Below are 25,055 nucleotides of genomic sequence, written 5' to 3' on the forward strand. Positions count from 1 at the left end.
AGTTCTTCAGTCATATTTTTTTGCTTTACTTTAAGTTTCTTACCTGTCTTGTCTCTTGGCAAGCGTTTTGCCTTTTTACAGGCAGATGGTGCATCTCTTTTTTTTTGCAGTTAAATTTTGTTTTCTCGGTTTGGCCTTGACATAGGTACAGTTAACTCTTGGTAACTAGAACTCAAAGGGGACAGAAAATTTGTTAGAATTAAGGTGAGCCCTTTTAACACTTGATATTGGTGGGACCAAAGTGTCGGTTCAGATAAAATGTCAGTATGAATTAACAAGAGTCTACCTTTTTTTGTCATGTGATCTAATGCCACCTTTCATCATATTTGAGAGCATACAAGCCAGTGGCTCAGGCTGAAAAAGTATTTGCAACTATTTTCATTACCAACAAGGTAGTCAGTCTGCAGGCAGCATCTATAGAAAAATGGTGCATATATTGATGCCAGTTATGTTTTTGCTCTTTTTCTACAGGGCAGCTGAGATGCCTGACCATGCAAGGAAGGTAGCTGCGAAAGAATTGCAGGTATCTTGTGACTTTTAATATGCTTCCATGCCAGATTCTTTGCATTCAGTGTAAATTGAGACTGCATTGCCCAAAAATTTGTGCACTGCACAGGAGAATGACTTGCAGGAGCAATTTTCATGTCTTGGAACTAAAACGTCACACATAGTCTATTTGCTGTATGTTTAAGTGCTGGGATTTTATTCCTATAAAAGCTCCACCAAAATGGGGTCATGCCTCTCTGATGTGATTGCTTTCAGAGGTTAAAAAAGATGCCACCACATATGCCTGAGCATGCCATGACCAGAAACTACTTAGAGCTGCTCATTGACCTGCCTTGGTCTCACAGTTCTTCTGAAGTTGTTGACCTTGCCAAGTCAAGGTATGTTTACTTTACTGTGTGTGCTCCAGAATATCCTATTCCCAATGTCAGCCACCCATTTTAAAGCTTTGTTGCAGCTGTTGTTGTTTGTTCTTTTCTATTGATTGATTTTCGACCCAGCCACCACCGAGCTTCTGATAGTGCAAATTTTGCAGGTCTGACTTGGATGCTGATCACTATGGAATGGAAAAACTGAAGAAACGTGTCCTTGAGTACCTAGCTGTGAGAAAACTGAAGAGCTCCCTGAAGGGCCCTATTCTCTGCTTTGTGGGTCCCCCTGGAGTTGGAAAGACCAGTGTGGGACGTTCTATCGCTCACTCTTTGGGTCGAGAATTCTACAGGCATGCCATTTTCGTTATGCGAAGGACCTTATATTTGTTTATTTACAAGGAACGATTTGTGGGCAGTTCTTGCTAGGTGCAGGGAAGACAAGGACAATGATGTGGTGCAGACTGGGCTGTTGTTAGATATTTTTCACTAGCTGTTGATGAAAACTTTCTCGGGCATTTGTTTGTAAAAAAAAATAATCTGCCTAGTTTTTTATGTAGAGGCATGCTAAGGAGGCTGATCGCCCATCAGCACTTTGTCGACTTGCATTCTTACTTTTGCACCTGGTTATTCATGTTGTACTAAAGCCTAATGGTTCCTCTTGACTGTGGGATTTTCTAAATGGCATACAGGCTCAACTTTGTTGGGAAAGATTTGTTGGCTCTTTGCTAAGCTGTCTTGATACCATGACTCTTAACCCTTTGCGGTCCAAAACTTTTACCCACTTTCCGGCTGTCCTGGTCCGAAACTATTTTGCCAGTTTGTGGCGCCGCGAAGAAAAACACAAACTGTGGAAGAAAAACTCAAAGGATATTTATTTTTTCTATTGCATTTTGCTGGCAACTTCTCTACCGATATTTCGGAAGCGTGTGATAGCGCTCGAAACATTCTCCTGGGTGCAGGCCAGGGTTGTTACTGCAGGTTTTACAGAAAAACACAGTTTCCCTCCGGCCTCCGCTTGTTTTTCTATCGCTACAAACTGCACAGTCCTTGCTGCTTCGGCCTGGCAGCTTGTATATGAAATGGCTCTTCCCATCTAGCCTTTCCTCGCACTCCTTCCGCGCAGACGGGCCGCGCTTTTTGGCTCTAGCCCTCACGTCACCCACCAGCTGTTGGATGAGGTTGCGGCGGTATTGCAGGTGTCGCTGTTCTTTCTCACCACGATTCTGCAGCTGTATGCACCTCAAAATAAAGCTATTTACGATGGAAACTTCCAAAAGCCAAAAAAAAAGCTTTCGCCACCATTTCATTGTCTTTCGACAAAATGCATAGCTGGCGCAGTAATGGTCCGCACGGTCAACTGCACTCATGTGTTCGGTGTAGTCACATATGACCACTGGTTTCTTCAACGTCACTTTCTTTCCACCTGCTTGTGTCCTTGTCATTTCTTTGAGAGATACATTGTGGGCAGAACTGAGCATCGTCACTTGACGCTTGTCTCGCCACGAAAGCACCATGTAGGAGCGTCCTTTTCTGAAAGCTGCCACTTCGCCCTTTTTCAGTTTTTTCTTGACCTGCTGTGGCATTTGCTTGTGATTTGGCATCACGGTACCAGTCAATTGTACTCTCTGTAGAAGTAACTCCTCGGCAAGCATTGGAGAAGTGTAAAATCTGTCTGTGTAGAGGTGGTAGCCACTCCCCGGCGTAGCTTGCTGCACTTTCTGGAGCAAGTGAAGAACAATCCTGCAGGTGAAGGGCAGCTCGGTACGGCCGAGACTGTCAGTTGTTGTGCTGCCGTAGTAGGGCTCGATTGCCGAAATGTACCCCGTTTGGCAGTCGGCAAGTGCGTAAACAGCATGCCCCACTTGGTTGGCTTCTGTGGATTGTAGCATTTGAACGAGACACGGCCCTTGAAGCCAACAGTGCTCTCATCGATGCAAATTTTGGGGCCGGCTCTGAAATGCTCTCTGCATTTCGCGTCGATGTAATGCACGACGTCCCTGATCTTGCTTCCACGTGTTGCCGGCCGACCTGAAGAGGCACCATGGCACGGGGCAACGTGCAACATCCAAAACATTTGCAGAAATCTTTTCCGGCAGAAAATGTGCGGGAAGAAAGGCATCTTGTTGACAATATCTTGGCTAAAATACTCCTTCAGTTCTAGTTTTGGATTCAAGGCCATGTTTATGATTACACCAAGAAAAGCCTTGAATTCTGTCAAGGTCACGTCTTCTCAGTCCTTCCAAATTGAGTCCTTTGGAAGCTCACCGGCACTCGAAATCTTTTCACGCGCATAGCGGTTTGTTTCGCGCACAATATTGTCCATCAGCTCGTCTGTAAAAAACAGCTGAAAATATTCCAGCTCAGAGTTGAGATTACAAGTGCTTACTTGTGATCCTGGGTTCGTGACAGTGAAGGGAAATTGTGTGAAATCGGGCATATTATCCACGTACACCTTCCAGTCCGCAGCACGTGGTCACGCACTATTCCCTTGTGTGTCAACAAAGGTGCTGTCTCCACCGCCGCCGTCGTCATCGTCACTCGCTTCAGTGGAAGAACTCTCATCACTGTCCGATGGAGGCACGTAATTCTCTTCCTCACTGAAGTCGTCTTCGCTTTCGCTAAATGCACCACCGTAAAACGCATGCGGTGAAAACGTTGCCATGCTTGTCAACGAACCGCGCCAACGTGCGTTCCGTGCTCAAGTGAGAACACTCTGGCGGCTCTAGTATCCAGAACATTGTGCTGCGCCCTAGTGCAAAAAAAAGTAAACTTCAAGAAACAAAGTTTACTTCTCCTTCAAGAGATGGCGCATTATGTACACAAAAATGCGCACAATTCGTGGTGAGAAAAACCGCGAAATTTAACTGGCGAACACCCTTGTCGGGCGTTGCCCGACAGCGGACCGCTACGGCCGTGTAGCGTTGTCGGGCCCTGCCCGACAACGGACCGCAAAGGGTTAATCACCTAACGGACACTTTTTTTGTGTGTGTGTGGAAATGGTACCAAGATATTCATTTAGTACCTGTGCTGCCATCTGTCAGCAAACCAAAAATATGCTTTGGACGAGCCCTATCCATCTTCAACTACTCACAGTTGTCAGAAAATGCACGACAAGCTGGACTCGTCACGAGCCAAAAATGATAGCCGGCTTATGATGAGCCTGGCTCGTCCAAGTCCGCAGGGGGTTTAAGGTTGCATGGAAGTATTATTTTTTAATGAGGCATTGCCTGCTCATCTTGCTTTGTGCATTTTGTGCAGAAATCATGGAAGATCGGCAATACCTTTTTCAGGATATCATTGGGGGGAGTGAGTGACCAAGCAGACATCAGAGGCCACCGCAGAACCTACATTGGTTCCATGCCAGGCAGAATCATTCAAGGCTTGCGTACTGTTGGCGTAAAAAACCCTGTGTTCTTGCTGGATGAGATTGACAAGATGGTAAGATAACTCTTGTAGATAATGTTGTGCAAATAACAGAAATTAAAAGGCTTATTGGTGTCAATTTAACTTTCAGCCTTGTATGCTGTGTGACATTAATTCTTTTTTCTAGACCCCAGGCATTCATGGTGACCCTGCAGCAGCTTTACTTGAAGTCTTGGATCCAGAACAGAACTGTGCCTTCATTGACCAGTATCCTTTCTCTGATATGACATCAGTCTACCCAAGTACCTGACACATTTGTAGTTAGAGTGATTACCGCAGCTATGAGTAAGCTTTAGATAGTTCGCTAGTTCGTTTTTGTTTTGTTTTTTTTTTTTGTTTTTTTTTTTTTTTTTCAGAAATAGCTTGCTTTACCTTAAATGTACACAAACACCTGTTTTATCCTGATTGCTTGTGTTAACTTTTCCTTACCTGGACTTTCCAGTTACCTGAACATTCCATATGATCTATCAAGTGTCTTGTTCATTGCCACAGCTAATACTGTTTCCACAATACCAGCTGCCTTGCTGGACAGGATGGAGGCAAGTTGGTTCTTTTTCATGCACTCTTCAGTTTGTATTGATATTTTACTTGTACATATAGAATTGGGCATTAAGTGTGTCCTCCTGTGGCATTTAAATAGTTTTTATTGCCATGCCTGTATAGTGAGTCTAGCCTTGCTTTCCTTGAATCCATGCGTTCATACCGTCAGTCAGGCTAGAGAAATGTGGAGAATATAGTGAGACCCTATATATAATTTATTTATGAGATATGAACAGTATTTGGTTCTCTTGAAACATCAAAGGTCATAAAAGTATTGGGCAACCAGGGCATGGAGGAGGCATATGTAAAGGTGCTAGAAGGTATCCACAAGGCCTGCACACTGACCATAATCCTTCACTGGAGGAATGAGAGGTGAGAGGGTACCAATCAGAATGGGTGCCAGGCAAGACGGTGCAACCTCTCTGCTGCTGTTCATTATATGTTTACAAGAGGTATTCAGAGGCTTGGATTGGGAAGAGATTGGTGTCAGGGTTAATGGAGTACACTGTGGTAACCTCAGACTTGCTGATGACATTGCCTTGCTTAGAGCTCTAGGGAAGAATTGTAGCGCATGATTAAGGACCTAACACGCTGAATCCAATAGTCGCCTCAAATATTAATGGAGAAAACAGAGGTAATGTTTGACAGTCTGGAAATTGGATGACCATTTAATGTAGGTGCTAGTAAGATATGAAAAAGTGTGCATAAATAGTGACTGGTTATGTTATCTAGGCCATGTAGTTACTGCCGACCTGGAACGCAAGAAAGAAATAACCAGGAGAATAAGATTGGGTTGTACATTTGGCAGCCACACTTATATTAGGAACAGCACCTTACCGATATCCTTGAGGGGAAAATAGCTGTATGTTGCAAGTGCTTACCTATGTGGCTAAAACAGAAAGGTAATGAAAAGACTTGAAATTTAATTGCCTACTGAGTTGCAAGCTGTGAAAAAGTGAATGGTGGGGCATCATTAAGAAACAAAGAGAGCAGCATGGATTAAAGAACAGCATGGATTAAAGTTAATTATATCAAAATAAAACCCAGCGTAAGAAATAGACTTGGAACACAGTCCTTTGGTGTAACAGATTGGAGTCCAAGTGAAGGAGAACATGCCGTATGTACACGATTGTAAGTTGACTCGAATGTAAGTCGACCCCCTCATATCGCATGTCAGAAAAAAAACATGGAGGTCACTTAAGCTTGGCCTTTAGCAGTAGAATGCGGTAGCATTATCCGGCCGCCGCCGCTATCGGCTGCCGCGTGCGGGCGTGCCCGTGGACACGTTCCAAAACAGAAATGTATTACAGTTGAACCTCTATGTAACGAACCTCTATGTAACGAATTCCTGGATTTTACGAAATTTTTCAATTCCCCAGCACATCCCCCATTGAAGCCCATGTATAGGCGACCTCCATGTAACGAACTCGTTGCGGCAGTTGACCTTGATGTAACGAATCCGTGGCTCTGATCATCGAGCTGTATCTTGTAATGTTTTGCCCGAAATTTGACCGGGCAGTGCGCAACTTTAATGAATATTGTTTAAGTAAGTTTTTATATTAAAAGGTAAAGTAGACCGCGAGCAGAACGCTTGCAATCGCAGAAAACAAGCAGACCTCAGTGATGATGATGATGTTGAGCGCCGCTATCGCCGCTCCGTGGGAAGCGTAGCAACTTTTAAGCTTTCATTTTGTAGCTTGACACTAGGTGGCACTACTATGACAAATTTTTCGTGGTGTTGCGGCGCAGTTATGGTAAGCCTTCAAGGTAGATGTACACTGGTAGCGAAGGCTCCATAGACGCCCATTGGTCCAAAAAATGGCGGCTCGTGGGCACTCCAGCGCCCCCTAAATTTTGGGGGGCAAACTACGCAAACGTGACGTAGAATGACGTCACGCATACGTATGCTTTTGGCGCGAATTATAAAGCGGTCTTTCTGTAGAATCCGCGTTTTCGAGCCCGTACCTCTCGAAGGTTGCTGCCTTTCAGCGCGCCCCAACCTTTGCCAGTCAAATGTGCTCGAGTTCCTGCTAGTTATGGCCTTGTTAATGTGCAATTGGGAACGCAATGAAAGTGACTGGTAAAGGAGGGGCAGCATAGAAAGGCAGCAACACTTCCAGACACTGGCGAAGCATGCATGATTCGTAGTGCAAATACTGGTGCTAGTACTTTTGAGAGCTTTTGAGTACAGCAAGGTATGATGCAAGGTATGATGCACAAAGCACTGGCTCAAGTGCACAGTTCGCAATAGAGTGTACGGCAAGTATGGTTTTCATAGTTTCATATTCATTGTTTATTGCAGCAACCAAACAAATACAGTCACAAAGCACACCCTTGGCACACAAACAAAAATACATGTCACAGGCAGCACAAGCAGTATTGTTTAAGTTGGCTAATCATCTCAATAGTCACAGTGCAGATAGGAAAAAGCCCTGAAGTGCCACGAACGTTGTCAGTTAGGAAATTGAAAAGTATAGGAAACAATGCTACGACAGCTTCAATTGAAGCAAACATAACATGACATAAGTAGGCGCATCAACACAGACCATAGAGCACACTGGGATTATTCTTCACATTTAATTTCTTCAGCTGAAAGAATATAGCAGGTGCGTTTACATCTGCAAGGCAATGTTAAAGCCAGCTTTAGCACCCTCAAACGTGCTCAACGTAGGAGCAAATACCATACATTGAAAAAGACATGAAGCCAAGTACGCACGAACGGGTTACAGCTATGAAACACGAGCGAACAGCCCGGCGAAACCATATCGAAGCTATCGCGCATACCTAGAGCAGACGACACACCTGTGAAAGTCCAGCGGGAATCGGTGTAGCGTGACACCAATGGTACTATCCACGCTGTCGCAGTGTACCACGGAGCATCGTTTCTTCACATGCCGCAAGCTCATCTTGAAATGAAGCGCTAAGCGCTTCAAAAGAAGAGCGCGAAGCGTACAAAGACGGAAAAAGACTTCGCACTGGCCGCACGCCGAAGGAAACGACAAAACCGAGAAAACTGCCGCAGCGGTGCAGCGGGGTGCAAATCTTACCGAACGGTGACAAAGAAGCGACGTGCAAGGACGACGAAAACTTCGCAAAAGGAGCATTTTGAGACCGGCGAGCTAAATTTATACGCTTTACCAGGCGCGCCATCGCAGACAGCTGGCGATAAGAAATCGCTTCGTGAGCTCCCGCCACTGTGGCCGGGTTAGCCGGGTATCGAAACAAGGCCTGCAAAGACGCGCTGTAATGCACCGCACACTCATGAATAGGGGGCAGGTCAAGAGTGTTGCAAAAATACAAAATTTGCCAGGTTTTAATAAAATGACTTACCTCTTCCATAAAACAAGGTGCTAATATATTTTTTTTTTGTTGGCAGATTACATTCCAATTTTGTAGCTTTATCATTTCTTTATATGAGTGTTTTGCCCCCCATCCTCTGGTTGTGCTGCAGTCGCGCTAAACCACTTTTCGGCCCAGCCTTCGCCACCACTTTAAATCCGCCTCGAAGCCTTCTTCGTCAGCGTGTTGACGTGTGTGTGTTGGTGTGTGTTTACGGTGTCGGTTCGTTACGATGAGTTCTGCTGTGAGGAAATGCAAAGTTTTGTTGCTTGAAGATAAGCTCTCGATTTTGAATGCGGTTACCGCCGGCGAAAAAAAGAAGGATGTCGCTGCCCGCTTCAATATACCAGCCAGCTCCCTGTCAACCATTCTTGCTGCAGAACAAAGCATCCGCAGTGCGATGGAGTCGGGCACAAGCGCCCAGAAGAAAAGACTGAAGACGTCGACGTATGCTGATGTAGACAACGCCGTGTTTGCATGGTTTTTGGACAGACGAGCACAAAACGTGCCCATAAGTGGCGCGATTTTGCAGCAGAAAGCCATAGATTTTGCTTGTATCCTGGGCCACGACGACTTCAAAGCGAGTAACAGCTGGCTACAAGGATTTAAAAGCCGGCACGGTGTCGTCGGAAAAGTGGTATCTGGCGAGTCTGCCTCCGCAGACAGCGATGCTGCTGCCTCGTGGGTGGCCAAGAAGCTTCCCGGCATTTTCAGCCACTATGAAGCTGCCGACATTTATAATGCTGATGAGACGGCCCTGTTTTTTTAAATGTTACCGAGCCGCACGTTCTCACTGAAAGGAGAAGACTGCCGCGGTGGAAAGCAAATTAAACTCCGCGTGACGGTTTTGCTTTGCGCCAACACTGATGCCAGCGACAAGCGAATCCTGTTTGTTATTTTCCGCAATGCCCGATCCGGATGTTTTAAAGGAACAGGGCGGATGCCAGTAAAATATGTGGCAAACTCCAAAGCTTGGATGTCGCGGGCAATTTTTTACGACTGGCTGAAGGAGCTCAACCAAGATGTCAAGCGACAAGTTCGCAGCATTTGTTTGCTGCTTGACAACTGCTCCGCGCACCATGTGGAAGGCCTACAGCTTTCTAAGGTCGAGCTGCAGCATTTGCCACCTAACTGCACTTCTCTGGTACAGCCCTTAGACAAATGGGTTATTAACAGCTTTAAATGCTGTTACCGGCGTCGATTGATACAGAAGATGCTCCTGGACATCCGCCTTGAATGGCCAACAAAAGTGGATATCTACCAAGCAATCGAAATGCTTGCTGCGTCGTGGCAAGAGGTCGGATCACAAGTGATCACCAATTGCTTCGCCAAGGCTCAGGTAAATAAGGCCATTCAAGCTACAGTCACTGAAGACGAACCTTCAAGCCCACCCGAGGTCGCAGAAGCGTGGGATGAACTACGCATGAACGGTGGGGTGCCCGACGGTGTCGAGCTGTGCAACTTTTTGTTCGTGGACAACGGCGCCGTGGCTACGGAAGAGATGACTGATGCGGCACTTGTCGAAACCGTTAAAGATAGCCTTGAAGGTGACGGTTCGTCAGAGCCTGATACGTTTTGTGCTGTTCCCACCGCGAGGGAACTGATGGACGCGGTGGACGTTCTGCGCCATTTCGTCGGCTCGCAGGACGATGAAGCAGCCATGGATGCCTTAGTTTCCTTGGAGCGCCGAGTAGTGGCTTCGATCGGGCAAAAACAGCAAGCGAAAATTACGCAGTTTTTCTCTATTAAATAAATTCTTTGAATGGCGAGTTCACTTGAATTGATATCTGTCGAATTTTTATTTCGTTTTGGCATAATCCTTACCAGTCTTAACCCAAAACTGCATGTAACGAAAACCTGGATATAACGAAAAATTGCGAACTTTTTTCAATTTCGTTATATCCAGGTTTGACTGTAGTCACTGTACTATACTCATCCACACTTGCGCCATCATCCTCACTAACGCTGCCGTCGTGATCGCTGCTGCGGTTCCACAACGCATCATTCTAACGTCATCGTGCAACGAAATCCCGCACTTTGCAAGCAGCCGCACCACGACATCGCATGAAACAGCTGAAAATTTTACCTCGCTGCAGCCGCCACACCTGTATCACCTGTTGCGAACGTCGAACTTGCAGCCCGGCGTGCAGCTCATTTTTTCGGCGTAAAGAATGACAGCCATCTTGAATGTAGCTGTGAATGAGCGCCGGATGCTTACTGGACTCGGAGCACATAGGACGATTGACAAAGCACTACATTAAAAATTTGTAAAACGCGGCCAACAGCCATCAAACGCGTCAGGGCCAAAGAGAAACTATGCGCGAGTGGCGTCGGCTCTTCCGTCAGCTACCGACACTCCTCGGCACTCCTGCCATTCCAGGTGGCGGTGACACTGCGATTGAAACAGCGGCCCTTCCATCGACTATCGACACTCCCTTAAGCACCGAGTGCGCAGTTGAAAGTAAAAAAAAGGGGGGACACTTAAGCTTCCTCTTTAAGAGCACTTCGGACGGCTGTCGCATATTAGCAGCCGCAATCGGCAGCCAATGGTGGCTGCTGAGCACGGGGAGGGGGTGCCAGTTCTGCGCGTTGACATAGCAGTTGCTCAAGGCCAGCACTAAGAGCGAATGCGATGGAGCTGCGCAGTAAAAATGCAACCGCGTTGCAACACCCCGATATCTCGTTTGGCTGTCCTTTAGTCATGGTGCCATGCTTTGGTTTCGATTGTAAGTCAACCCCCCACTTCGGATTTTCAAATTTTAAAAAATAGGTCAACTTACAATTGTGTAAATACGGTAGCCAGCAGCACCAGAGTCGTGTGGGGAGATATTTTCTGGGGAGGTGGTGGATATGGCTGGTGCAGGACAGGACAAAAACGAGAATTGGGGGCCTTTGGGAGAGGCCTCTGTCCTTCAGGGCATGCAGTTGGGCTGAAGATGGTTATAATGTGATGCCTCATCTGTGGATTACTTTTGCGCAGCTTCTACTCTTGTTGGTGCATTGCTGAAGTAAATGTGAACATAAATTAGCGTACTAATTTAAAGGTTAAGCTAAGGTGCAACATTGCTGTTGTTTATTTTCTTTGGTGAATAGGTTATTCCTATGCCTGGTTATACTCATGAGGAAAAAGAACACATTGCTCGAAACCACCTTCTTCCTAAGCAACTGAAAGAGCATGGTATCACTACTGACATGATGCAAGTGACGAGGGAGGCACTGAAGAAACTTGGTGAGCGGATGACACACCTTGTTTTCTTTGAAGGGTTAACTTTTTTTTTTGCATTGACCTTGTAGTTAGTTCATTGTAGCATGCAAGGGTGTAAAACCATACATTAAGAAAAGGGGTTCTGAGGTAGCACTTGTCCCTCTTTTCCCACCATGTCTATTCAACCTCTGTTGCCAGGGGTTTACAGTTGCCCATCTGTAGCAGCAAGCTGCCATCTGGAAGTTTCATGGCACAGCAGATAGAGGAACAGGAGAGCAGCCCCCCCCCCCTTCCCCCACCTCCTCATCACGCAAGGAATTTTACGTAGGAAAACCATACTAAACCCCATTTTCATCAGTGAAAAATTCCAAGAATTACATGGTTCAAATGGGACTGCCCTCTCCAGGAGCAACCCATAAATCCTCCTCTGATTTAGTAGTTCACTTATGATAGACTGTACCTTTCACAGGCATCAGATTTACCGCAATGCAAACACTTTTCGAGATGGTATCATTGAGGACAGCAGCCCTGTTGCATCAAATGAATGATGATCCAGGTTTTTGTTGTGTTAGCTGTGACAGGGACAATGATGTGTGATCACTGCTGATACTAGCTGGATATCTGGAAAGGTGGGCGTAACAGTAGGCTACCCTCCAGAGACTCCCATGAGCAGGAGCGATGTGTAACTGACGGTGTTTGTTCTGACTTTCGACCTGACGGTGGGCAAGACTAATTTATTTTGCCCTTTGTAGTTCTTCAACTAGACATCAAATCTTTAATTTAGGGACTTCATAGCAAAGTGTTAAGGAAAATATGTATATGTGCTCCCTTTCAACCCAATGACATCAAGAGTGATTCGCCTGTTTGATACTTCAAATTTTTCCTGGCATATGATCTTATGGTGCTAGCATCCAAAGGGCATTAAAGCAGCTGTAAGATTTAAGACATGACGTGTAATGCCAAAAACTTGTGAAATTAATTTCTTGAATTAAGGAACAGCTTTCTAGCTTTACCAGTTGGCATGCTGTGCACAAGGACCACCTTTATGGAGTTCCTTTCAAAGGCATTTTATCTAGTTTTTAGATATAACAAAGAAACATGCTTTAAGTCTTATGATTTTGGCACATTTTATGTGCAGGGGCGTCCACTCTTAGGGTGAACGCGAGAGCATGTGGGCATGCTCCGCTGCACGCATGCACATCAAAGCAAAGTGGTGCAGGCGCAGAGGGGCCCAAAGGCGGTAGTTCACGCCATCTGCTGTAGCGTTCGAGCACAGCACTCACTTCAGCGCTCGAGCACTGTAACAGAAGGCACGAAACCCCTCCCTCAGCTCCTTCTGCATCTGCGCCACTTCGCTTCAGTGTGCGGCCACACCGGATGTTCTCGTGTGCCGTGGAGCACGGCCATGCACTCTTGTGTTCACCTCTAGAGCGAACAACCCCTGTACCTTAGAATGTTTATAAAATTGCATTTTCAGACACATGTGTGCCCTTGCCGAATTTTGGTTTCTGTGTGTATTAGCCATAGCATTACTTAAAGCCAGCAGAAATATTTTATGATGTTCCATGCAAGTTTACTCTCATGTCGTCATGGCTTTCATTGACTTGCTTTCTTCTGTAACATTTCTGTAACCAAACACAAACACTATGGCTTTTCTAACATGGACAAGCGCTACCTTTATCCTATAAGAAATTGAAAAAGGTTTTTTAGAAATTGCAGTACAGTTGTATGCGGGCTTCTTGCTTTCTGGCGTGTAACTTATGACTATCATTGTGCATGACATTTAGTTATGTTGTCATTTGCTGCTAAGTTTAAGCATACTTTGCTGCCTAACGATTTGTTGCTCTCTTTTTTTTTATTGTGCATCTGAGTTCAGAAATCTAGCTCCTTGCTTTTACATGACCTGTTCTTCAGGTTGGATGAAGAGCTCAAGCAGAAGTTCTTTTCTGAGTATACCAGATCAGATGGTTTGCATTTTTTTTTAAGAATTACAACAAACTAGCTGTATGCATACTTAGCCCGCAAAACTTCAAACTTCATCACTGCAGCTCTATTTTCAGAAGAGTCGTGCCGAGAGTCATGCAGTGTGAATAATAATCTTCACATTGCTGTTTTATCTAGGCTAAGAGGACATCCTTGATGAATTTTAGAAGAAATGACTCATTTGATATTCTGATTGCTTCTCGTTTACTGCAGTCGTGAAATACACAAGAGAAGCCGGAGTGCGGGCATTGGAACGCAAGATTGGAGCCCTCTGTCGAGCTGTTGCTGTAAAGATTGTCGAAAGCGAGGCCCTCTGCCCCGTCACTCTTCAGCATGATCAGCTGTCCAAACAGAGCGCTGTCACAGTGGCTGTGGCACGCCCACCTTCTCTCCCCATCGTCATTGATGAAATAGCCATTGAAACCATTCTGGGAGTAAGCTACCATTTTTTGTCTCAATCGATTGTCTAGCATTTTTAAGAAAGAGAGGAGGACATAAACACTATGGCTTACAGGTAGCACAGATGTGACTGGCAAGGCGCTCTCTGATATGCTGAATGATCACTTTATTGGTGTGAGGGCCTCAAGCAGACTGCCGGCAATAAGTTCGGTCCCACTTGCCAGACGAATTTCAGTCAGTAATAGCATGGTATTCTTCCCCACAACTGCGACACAAATTACATCTGCATTTCAGGCAATGAAAAATTCTAAATCACTGGATGTCAATGACATGCAGATTTCTCCAGTTAAGTATGTCCTTGATCTGATTGCACCTGTCTTATGCCACCTGTATAACCTGGTTCTAGAATGCAGCTGCTTTCCCAGGAACATGCAGATTGCAAAATTGGTGGCCCTATACAAAGGAGGTGATAAAAATAACATTAATAACTTTCGTCCCATCTCCGTACTGCCTATATTTTCAAAAGGTTTGGAAAAGATAATGCACACGCGTCTTTACAGTTTCCTAAACAAATTCTCTCTGATCTCGCCGTATTAGTATGGCTTCGTGAAAGGAAAATCCATGGAATCAGCACTATTAGCTGAAAAGGAACTCATCATTGACGCCTTTGAACGTAAAAAACTTGTACTAGGTCTGTACATTGACTTTTCAAAAGTGTTTGGCTGTGTTCATCATGAAACCTTATTGTCTAAGCTGGAGGACTACGGAGTGTGCGGCAGTGCAGATCTTCTTCTTTCTTCATATCTTCATAACAGGTGCCAATATGTAAATCACAATAATCATAATTCTATCATAAAAAGCATCCCTTCCGGCATACCACAAGGAAGTATCCTTGGGCCTTTGTTATTTGTTGTTTATAGTAATGATATTTTTTCCCTGCATGACGCCATATCATGGGTTGGTTACGCGGATGATACTGCTATGTTTTTCAGAGGGGCAAATATTGATGATTTAATTTACTCTGCAAACCATGCACTGTCATTTGTTAGCGACTGGTCGCAAAGAAGTCATTTACGGTTGAACGCTAAAATGACACAGGCTATTCTTTTCCGCACTAAGAACACAAATGTTAACCCCGAAGGTAAGATTCTTTTAGACGGTGTGGAAGTAAGTTTTGTTAACGAAATTAAGATCCTTGGCGTAACATTTTCTGAGACCCTTACGTGGAATAAGCATGTTGAAGTACTCTGCAATAAACTTAACAAGGTTTGAGGGATACTAAGCAGACACCGCCACTTCCTACCAACCGCAGTTAAACGTGTAATTTATAACGCACTATTTCTGTCTACACTAAACTACTGCCATCTAATCTGGTCAACTGCATCTAAGGAAAACATAGGGAAACTTAAAATCTGTCAGAAACGTGCCTTACATGCAATTGCTAATATTCCATGCCATGCGCATGCTTTTGATTACTTTCATCACTTTTAACTTCTTCCCATAGAATCCATCTATCTTTTTCGTCTCACGTCTACATATCGCTCGTCCGTTTTGGCGTGTAATCACAGCTTCCTGGACTTAATAAATCTTCAACCCCACATTTCCTTCTACAATACTCGTCGAAATGACTCATGGGTTGTGCCTTTCTGTCGTACAGATTATGGTCACCAGTCCATTTCTTATCACGCAACTGTTCTTTTAAATAACCTTGTGGCCATCGATGTCTGCCCGGAAAAGATGTCCAAACGAGCAGTTTATGCACATTTTCTTGCAGCTAACGCCTGATAAATTTTGTATGCTTGTGTTTGTACTTTTTGTTGTTCTTGATTTTTGTTACTTGTTGCTTATTTTATTGTATCCTGTGTTTTTGACTGCCATTAAGTGCTCTGTACTGCTGCAGATTCTTTTTTCTGAATGGTGTTGAAAGGTTCTTTTATAGGCATTGTGTTTAAACTGAAGTGTATTTAACGAAATCTGTTTCTAACTTTTTGAAGCTAAATTTGTTTTTGTTTTTTTCAAACTGCTGCCGAATTGTACATGAGGGGGCCGGGCTTCGTCAAGCCGCAATGATGCGGCTTCTACCCACGACCCCCTCTTTCTCCTTGAGAGAGAAAATAAAGATTTGATTTGATTAGGGTTGACTTCTTTTTGAGTGACAGTTTTTAAATGTTGAAGCAGTAGACCTGTTTGGTGTGGCTGCATGGTAGGTAACTCAAGCTTTATGGAGGGGAGAGAGTCTTAAAAAAAATGTTTAATGAAGTCACAACTATGAAATTTTTAGGGAACATGTATTTTTGTATACTAATCCAAGTGATGTAATTCAATTTTATCTAAAACAAGTCTTTGTGCACTTATATAGTATGCGATATAAGTTTATTGTTGGTAGGTTTTGAGAAATTTTGCTGCAGAGAACTTGCTAAAGTTCATGCAGTTAGTTTCTCTGAAATAAAGGAATGAAGTAGAGGTAAAATTATTATTCTGCCTAACATAGAACTTGTTTTAGAATTTTGAAGTTGCCAGTCAAAAACGAGAATACTGAATGTTCTTCCCATTTCTGAAGTGGCAAGTTCAAAACCCCACAACTTGAAGTTCTGTGATGATAGGCAGATAATAATTTTACCCTCATTGCATTCCTTATGTCAAGAGAAACCAATGGCATGTTTTTTATTTTATCAAGTCACGTGCAGCAAAATTTCTTGAAAGGTCTCCGCAGAATACTTGCATAGCATATTGTGTAAGTGTACAAAGACTTGTTTTACATGAAATTAAATTAAATAACTGGAATCAGCACACAAAAAAAATGTTCCCTGAAAATTTTTTTTTTTCTAAGACCATCTTCCCCCCTTAATAGCTTACCTAATCAAGGCTTAATAAGAAGGTTAATCTACTGTTTATCCTGTGTACAATTCTTAGTCCATTCTCAGTTTTTGCAATTCATGTTTGTGGGGTTATTTTCGTAATACTGTTATCAAAACTGTTATTGTTGTTGTTATTCATGATTTTTGTCAATTCCTTGCCACTTACTGCACCTTGTGTTGACCAAAGATATCATATAGTTGTTGTTTTGCCAGACTCCAGGAGTGCTTTCTGTACATAAGAAGTTGTGGCAGCACTTCACACTGCCAGTGTAGCTAACCTGGAGGTACTCTTGTTGCAGCCACCCCAGTATGAACAGGACATGGACTCTCGCGTTCTACAGCCAGGTGTGGCAGTAGGTCTGGCATGGACTGTTGCTGGTGGCGAGATCATGTTTGTGGAGGCTTCGCGCATGGAAGGTGATGGGCAGCTGGTCCTCACAGGACAATTGGGAGATGTCATGAAGGAGTCAGCCATGCTGGCTCTCAACTGGCTACGCATTCATGCTGACATGGTACATATGCTTTTTGTCAACAACTCAAGATATTGGTATGGTCAGGCAATGCAGTTTGAGCTGCTCCAGTCCCTGTTGCTGTTCTTTTTTTATTTCTAAAATCTGATCACGAAAAACTCTTTGTCACTGTTTCTTTTATGGTAAGTCATGGTTAATTATTGGGCCTAGTTATATAGTCATGTTTCTAACCTTCTGCTGCTTCCATGCCATGATTTTCTGCATTGTTTACTCTGAAAGGCAAGTATATCTTCTGCTTCTAATAGCTTTTAGAAACTTGGCTAGTACGGGAACATAAAAAGTATGGATAAAGATTCATGAGTGCAGCTGAACAGTTTGCAGGCAGTGCCTTCTGTTGCAGTTTCTGTCATTTTTTTTTTGTCTTCACGTTTTATGCTTTGGAATTATGCTGACTGGAACTGTGCCAAAATTATTGGAATTGATTTGTACATGTTCATGTGTTCCAGTAGTACTTGTTTTGAGCCCATGTTGCTTGTGTAGATGTGTTGGCTAATGTATATCAGCTTGTTAAGCTTGCCTCACTTATCAAATATTAACCTCAATAGAAAGATTCAAATTTTTTACATGCTACAACATAATGTTACCCAACAAGTCGTTTGCAAGAACTGTTTGCTCCCTTCTTTCCTTTTCATTATTTTAGTACTTATGTCTTCTTGATCCTTATCATCAGCGAATTGTGCGTCATTGGCAGACTGAAGGTGACAAAGCAGTTCGCATGTTTCCTTTGAATGCAGTTCCACCTGCCAGTGCAGAAGGGCACTGACCTGATGGAGGGCATAGATGTGCACATCCATTTTCCAGCTGGAGCTGTTGGCAAAGACGGGCCTTCAGCTGGCATCACCATTGTCACAGTGCTGGTGTCCCTCTTCACCGGTCGCACAGTTCTTCCTGATGTGGCCATGACTGGTGAAATCACTCTGCAAGGCTTGGTTCTTCCTGTAAGTGTCCATTGCAGGGTTTTTCTCTCCTTTTTTCTTTGTGCAACTTCTTTGGCTGACTTTGGTCATTTTTCTGGTAGTGCAGTCAAAAGTAGACAGAACAAGGTTTTGAGGCCTATATGCACTGACATGCAACCTTGTCGAATACGCGAGGCATACTGTGCCTATATGTGAGTGTTTCAATGCCAGAGTTGTGCACCAACGTAGTGCACTGCTTAATTCTTGTTCTAGTCGTTTGAGCATTCACCTCATATGCGGGAGGTGTGTGGTTTGATCTCCAGTGCTACAAGGTACCCACCGGTTTCCAGTGGGTACAAGCTTACCTCTGGCCTCTTACTAGGCTTTTCTGGTGAATTGCTTGGAAAATTGGTCTCTGACCCCACTTTGAGTAGAGCAAAAATACCTCGTGCCGTGGCACTGTTTGGCCAAAGCTGCCCATGCACCATTAAAACCAAATCATCATCTTTTACACACCATTCCAAATCACAGAACTGTGCTCTTTTTACAAAAGAGTAAGATTTGAAAGTGTGCTAGTTTAGAAAAGTTGATGAACTTATACTTAACAATGAATTTATGCTATCACTGCACAAATACTCTGGAAATTCATTCTCTATAGAGGACATCAACTTGAATATCATGGCATGCAGCAGTCTTTTTTTTGTGTAGCAGTTTCATGGTACACAAGTAGAAGGGGGAGGTTCTTGGCAGCTCTGGCCTTGTAATTTAATGCTGGCAATTTCTCTGTCTGTATGCTACCTGTTGCAAGTAACTGTGTCCAGTGGAGAAGTGAATGAGTGAAAAGTGGGACAGTGAACAGTGCCTCGGTTGTATACTGGGTAGAGTGCCATCACTTGAATTGTTTTTTAGTTGTGCTTTGCAGTAATAACTCAGCACTATGCCCGACACGAGAGGAAAGCCTAAGCTAGAATATGATCATAAGTTGGGATATTTTAACATAAATTAAACTGAGGAAATGGACTAGATAGGATGTGTAATACACAGTGAAGAGGGTGACCTGTTAGTGACAGAGTGGATATTAGAGAAAGGGAAGCATTGTTGAGGGGGACATAGAATCAGATGGAGTAATAAGGTTAAAAACATTTCTGGGATAGGTATCTGGGATTACAGATAGGGATAGGCAGCTGCCATCTAGTGTGGCAAATTGCATGCTTGCCTCCGAATCTGCCATTTTCACAAGATGCAGTACCCTCTGGAGAGCTCGCAAAAATTAATCTGCTACAGTAAATTTTCATTCATTGCTACAGTCAAAAGCATAGACCAACAATACTTTGCTTTTACTTCGTTTTATCCAATGATTCGCTATATCCGTGTTCGTTATGATGAGGTTTGACTGTGTAGAGACAAATGGTTGAAAACAAATGCATGTGAGCATCACTGGGCCCACCTGAAGGTTTGATGTACATCTGTGAGGTGCCATCTGTGCATGTCAAGTGGCAGGTGTGCTCTCACTATCATGAACTGTGCATTTGCCTCTTTTCCACAGTCAGGGAGCAGTTTGCTTTCAACCACTGGAGCATGGTAGAGGGCAGAGGAGAAGAGGCACATGTGTGCAGTGCGACCATATCTCGGTCATGATCATGGCTGCACCTGTTTAGGAAGCTAGATCGAGGGCTTTTATGAATAGCTGAATTTATTCACTTCCTGTGGAGAACTGAATTGGAGTAAGCCATAAAGATAGTTTATTGCCTTTCCTCTTTCAAGAGCATGTTGTCTCAAGATATTGCTGTTGGAATCAGAGATACTGGAGACAATTTCATACATCATAAATTTGCTTCTTGCTTGCCGCTCACCATGCTCACTGCCTAATATAAGCTTGTTGGTACACACCTCCTTTGTCAGAAAAATGTATTCAGTGTGGGCTTTCATGTATTTTCTTTTCTATTAGGTGTCTTGTGTTGTTAGTGACATCTATTACATCATTTATATGTCAACCAAGGCACGTGTCATTAGCTTTTATGGGTGCTGTGTTGCTTGGTTTGAACATTTAGTGGTGAAGGCTTATAGCGTGCTGGTCATGGTGAATTGACATTTGTCTGACTGTTTCCTGGTATAACATTCTAGGTTGGGGGAATTAAAGACAAAGTGCTGGCAGCCCATCGTGCTGGCATGCGCAAAGTCATCCTGCCCAAGAGAAACAAGAAGGACCTTCAGGAAGTTCCAGAATCCATCAAAGTAAGGATGTGGCATTAATTTTGCAGTTTAATCTTCACCACCTTCATCGCATGTCACTTGTGCAAGTACCAGTGCTCTCATAAAGTATTTAAAGCACACCAGGGCACATGTTCTCTAGTTCTGTCATTTCTAACACCTTGCGCGCCATTATAAAGAAAACAAAAATTAAGACAGTACCAGAGTACTTGTGCGCCCCAACTCCTTAAACTTCCTCTGGGGTCATTACATAAGTAGTATACTGTGCCATGCAAAAATTTACTGGTGTCCTCCTAGCCTTGCTTTTGTGCCAAAGGGTAAGCCATGTAGGCAGCCAGGACGTCATCTATGTAATGAATACACAGTGCAAGAATGTGTTGACACTGACCACCCGCCATAGCAGAGTGCGTGCACAGATGATGTTCGTGCTTTACACAGTCAAACCTCATTAATTCGGTCTCCCTGCCCCCTCCCGTCAAAAATATGCTTAAGTCAGTGGCAGCGCACTCGTTAATTCAGAGTGAAATTGCGTACACACTGGTTAATTTGGACTGAAGACATGCCATCAGTTTTCGAGACATGCATCGCTACTGTCATCATCCGGAAACCGGCTGCCGCGGTGCTTCAGTGACCCAAAAGACGCAGGTTCGACCGGCCGCGGCGGTCAAATTTCAATGGAGGCGAAATTCTAGAGGCTTGTGTGCTGTGCTATGTCAGTGCACGTTAAAGAACCCCAGGTGGTTCAAATTTCCCGAGCCCTTCACTACGCCATCCCTCATAGCCTGAGTCGCTTTGGGACGTTAACCCCCATAAACCGTAAACCATCATCCGGAAGCCAGTGCCGAGGCGGAAACTACCCTCCATTCCAAAACCGAAAACGTTCGAGGGGCAGCTGGTACAGTAAAACCTCGTTTAATCGGCCTCCGTTAATTTCGAAATTTGGACTGCCATCAGAGTCCCGCCAAACGCCCATGCAAGTCTATGTCGTCGGAAGCTTGTTTATTCATACGCCACGGAGTTCACATTGGTTAATTTGCACAGGCCCTTAAAGGGGCACCGTGTCAAGATGTGACGTGCTTGGCAGGCCTGAATTGCGTATTACATTTTTCCCCGTGCCCCCCTGATGTGCGCGCAAAGCCAGGCTTGATGACAGTCGGCAGGCTCCCACAAGATAGGCCTATGGAGAGTCCAGCCACATAGTTTTGTTTTCAGAGCTTTGCTGCCAACCCGCGGCGACGGCGGCTATCAGCTGTGCATATCAGCGAGCCAGCCAAGCCACACACCGTTCGGTGCGACGATTGCCTTGTTGCTGATCTTTTATGTTTTTTGGAGGCCAATGCATGCTTCCCTCGCTTTCATCCGCGTGGTATTTTCGTTCTTCCAGTGTGCCGAAACTTAGCGCTCGTCACATGCTGTTCGCCATTGTGCGTTGAAGCCTCCTCACATGCAACGCCACACGTGAAGAAGCTCCAGTGCTACCATTTTGGACACTGAAAGAAGTTGCTTAGAACCTTACCGTTGTAGAGCAGTTCTGCTTTCACCACTCCTGATAATATGCACGAATTAAAACATAGTAAATTTCGCTTTCACATGAATGGTTTTTGACAGTTTTGATGGGCCATTCGATAATTCAACATTCAGATAATTTGGCCTTTTTTCCCGCTTCCTTGAAGTTCGAATTAACGAGGTTTTACTGTATATGCACTGACCGCAGCAGTGCGGGGGCACTGCAGTGTGTGGGCTGACCGGTTGCAGTACGGCGTACATATCTAAGTGGTGTGCTTAGGTTGTTATTGATGTCTCAAGCTGTGTTTGTCTATGTTTTGTGCTGCCAAAGTACATCTCAAAGTGTGATTGTTAGGTTCTTTGCTTCTGCGTTGTGGTGGGCACTGTGCACGTACAAGATTTGTTAGAACTAGCCTTTTTTGTCTTTGTTTGATACCAGCCATGGTGATTGTTGCATAAGCCCACGTGGTGGCACTAGCCGGCCCCATGGACATTCATTGTGGCCTATGTGTGGCTGTGATGTGTTGGTTGTAGCTGCGGCACACCTCAAAGTCCAGCCAGGTCCAGAAGCCGGCTCGATGCGATAATGGGTAGGCAGTGCTTCATACCCAGCTATGGATTGAACTACCAGACATACCCGGATTGAGTGCTGCTTTTTAAGGCTCCATCGGAGCCTGCCCGCCCAGAACATTGGCACAGGTTAATTCCCAGAACAGATAGGATACAGCATCATGGCCTGGACCATCCGTTATCTATGTGGATGACTTCACTTTTCGAAGAAGCATCTACAGACACACTAACGCAGCATTTAATGATAGTGCAGCAATTAATTTCAGTCGACGACCTCCCGGCCTCTGCCAGTTTTGCACTAGCTGCACATTTTGGTGCCACAAAACATGGTGTTATGAAAGTCAGAAGATATGCTGGGCAACGTCTATGACAAATATGTAGCTGCATAATTTGCACGACTTTCGATTGCTCAGTGGAGCATTTCATGGCACAACATTATTGATGGCAACATAGTCACTTTAGCTAGCAAGCTGCAATTCTTTTGAACTAGCATCCACCAAGCCCAGTTTACAGCCATGCAAGTATTCTATCTCTTCTCGTGCATGCCAGTCTTTCCTTGAGATAGTCATCCACTCAGTATCGTCGATGTCGGCCTAAATGATGAGCTTGGTGGGAGGAGCAATTTCGATTTTTGTGTCGCGTAGCTAAAAGTGCACTCTGAATTGTCACAAATGCGCTCTCAGTTCCCTTTTGGTTCCGGCGGTTGCTCATAGCGGTGAGACGGTCTGCTACCGAGCACGAGAATGCGGGTCCGATTACCGGCTTCGGTGGCAGTATTTATGATGCTGATGAAATGCAGAAACGCCTTAGAGATTTCTGTGCACATCAAAGAACCCACATTGCTGAAGTTAACAGTGTTCTCTGCACGGCGGGCCTCATCTCATCACAGCATTGACTCATTACACCGCTCAAGCAATGTTTGAATACACAAGTAATATTTGGCCCAAATGTGGGAGCATGCACATTGAGGCTGACCGTTCATCTTTAGGAGGCAGTATAGTTAACCATGCTTTTATCAGTTGTGCAGATGAACGAAAAACCATGCAATGAATGTATTTCGATATCGAGCTCCGAAGGACCACAGCGCATGCTATGTTCTGCCCATTCATGCATTCCCAGCAACTACAACGCGAAGTAACATGAAATGACTCGGTGTTAATAACGGTTTCAATGCTTCTGTGCCTTGACACACCTAAACGAGCGCACATATATGCTGCGGCGCCGAATGTTCCCACAACATGTGCAGTACAATTGCCGCAGCTCTCCGACTACATCATATGGTGCCATCTGTCCGGGTTCAAAAAAAGCATAAGGAATGGCGAACAAGATGTGGTTGTACCTTTGGGCGAGGTGTCAGCACCTAAATACATTCTTACACCGTGAATTAATCTAACTGATGTTGGGCCTTATCAGTCTAACACTGCTTTGTCCTCCCTGTTTATTTCCATACAGAAGGACCTGTACTTCTGCTTCGTGACCCACATTGAAGAAGTTCTCCAAGAAGCTTTTGAGGGTGGCTTTCCTGACCTGCCAAGCTCAGTGGTGCACACGCTGAGCAAGCTGTAGCCTTTCCTTGAAGCTGTGTAGAGTAATGATAAACTAAGGGCATGGTGATGATGATGATGATGATTATGGATTTTTATGGCGCAAGCGCATCTTTGGCCAAAGAGCGCCATGGCACAAGGTATTTTCGATTTCTCAAGGTGGGGTCAAAGACCTATTTCCCAAGCATTTCACCCTAAGGAAGCCGAGCACTAGACCAGGGGAAAGCTTGTACCCATTGTATCACCGGTAGGTACCCGGCGGCACTGGGGATCGAATCCCGCACCTCCTGCATGCGAGGCGGATGCTCAACCACTTGGCCACCGCTGCAGTCCTGAGGGCATGGTAATGCCTCCCAATGTTGTGCATTTTTGTATTCACTACTGATGCAGTTATGTCTTTGGCATGCACATTGACCAGTGGTTAGCCACCCAGATACAGTAATCCCTCGTTATAACGAAATCGCTTTACTCGAATTATCATTTTATTCGAAATTTCTTCCGGTCCCGATTTTATTCGAAATTTCTTCCGGTCCCGACCCAAACGCATGCATTTTAGGTCGCATTACTCGAAGCGCACGAAGAGCTTGAACCGCTTAGAGCGAAGTGGCTAGCGGAGGCATCGCCGTCGCGGCGGCGACCCTTTGCGCATGCAATGTCAAATACGGCGACGAATTAGTCTCGGGCAGGCGGAGAACAGGCCACAAAAGTACCAAACCTACGGCCGATGACCTGCCTAGTAACGGGTACCAAGCGAGTGCTGAGTGCCCCAGCTGTTACAGCGGATGCGAGCGGAAGCGCGCCCGAAACCGGTCGCAATCGCATCGCTGGTGTCCCCCGTGATAGAATCCAAACGAAAATCAAATTTTCGTGACGCTTTGCGATGCCAGCAAACCGCGGTCTCTTGGATGCCGAAAAGTGGCCAGAAGACCGCGGGCAGACTTGCGACGTAGCATTCCATGGGGTGCGCTCGGTGAGCAAAATTTTACCCGTTCTGAAGAACATTTCTGGCGCTGAAATGTGCCAAAAAGCACAAAAGAAGTGTCCCTCCGATTATGAGCCCATTCATTCACGCTTGCGAGTAGCGAGCGAGGTGAGCTTTCGGCAACAAACTTACCTGCTCCCTGACTGTCGTAGTCATTGCTAAACCTAACCGTTTCACATTGGCCAAAGCAGACG

General features: G+C 44.8%; 1 protein-coding gene across 3 annotated transcripts in view; it reads left to right on the top strand.

Moving 5' to 3' along the window:
• The window catches only part of LOC144113675 (lon protease homolog 2, peroxisomal-like), a 33,400-nt gene extending 9,441 nt beyond the window's left edge, over positions 1–23,959 (top strand). For all 3 annotated transcript variants that reach the window (XM_077646906.1, XM_077646908.1, XM_077646907.1), the window contains exons 7-18: positions 472–523; positions 763–884; positions 1,040–1,225; positions 4,166–4,313; positions 4,426–4,505; positions 4,741–4,837; positions 11,271–11,406; positions 13,579–13,799; positions 16,922–17,134; positions 17,887–18,090; positions 20,173–20,283; positions 23,788–23,959. In XM_077646906.1, coding sequence (XP_077503032.1) covers positions 472–523; positions 763–884; positions 1,040–1,225; positions 4,166–4,313; positions 4,426–4,505; positions 4,741–4,837; positions 11,271–11,406; positions 13,579–13,799; positions 16,922–17,134; positions 17,887–18,090; positions 20,173–20,283; positions 23,788–23,901 — 1,684 coding nt within the window. In that variant the 3' untranslated portion in view covers positions 23,902–23,959. The remainder of the gene's footprint in view (positions 1–471; positions 524–762; positions 885–1,039; positions 1,226–4,165; positions 4,314–4,425; positions 4,506–4,740; positions 4,838–11,270; positions 11,407–13,578; positions 13,800–16,921; positions 17,135–17,886; positions 18,091–20,172; positions 20,284–23,787) is intronic.
• The last annotated feature ends 1,096 nt before the right edge of the window (positions 23,960–25,055 follow it).

The sequence above is a fragment of the Amblyomma americanum genome, chromosome 1 (genome assembly GCF_052857255.1).
Source record: "Amblyomma americanum isolate KBUSLIRL-KWMA chromosome 1, ASM5285725v1, whole genome shotgun sequence".
Lineage (NCBI taxonomy): Eukaryota > Metazoa > Arthropoda > Arachnida > Ixodida > Ixodidae > Amblyomma > Amblyomma americanum.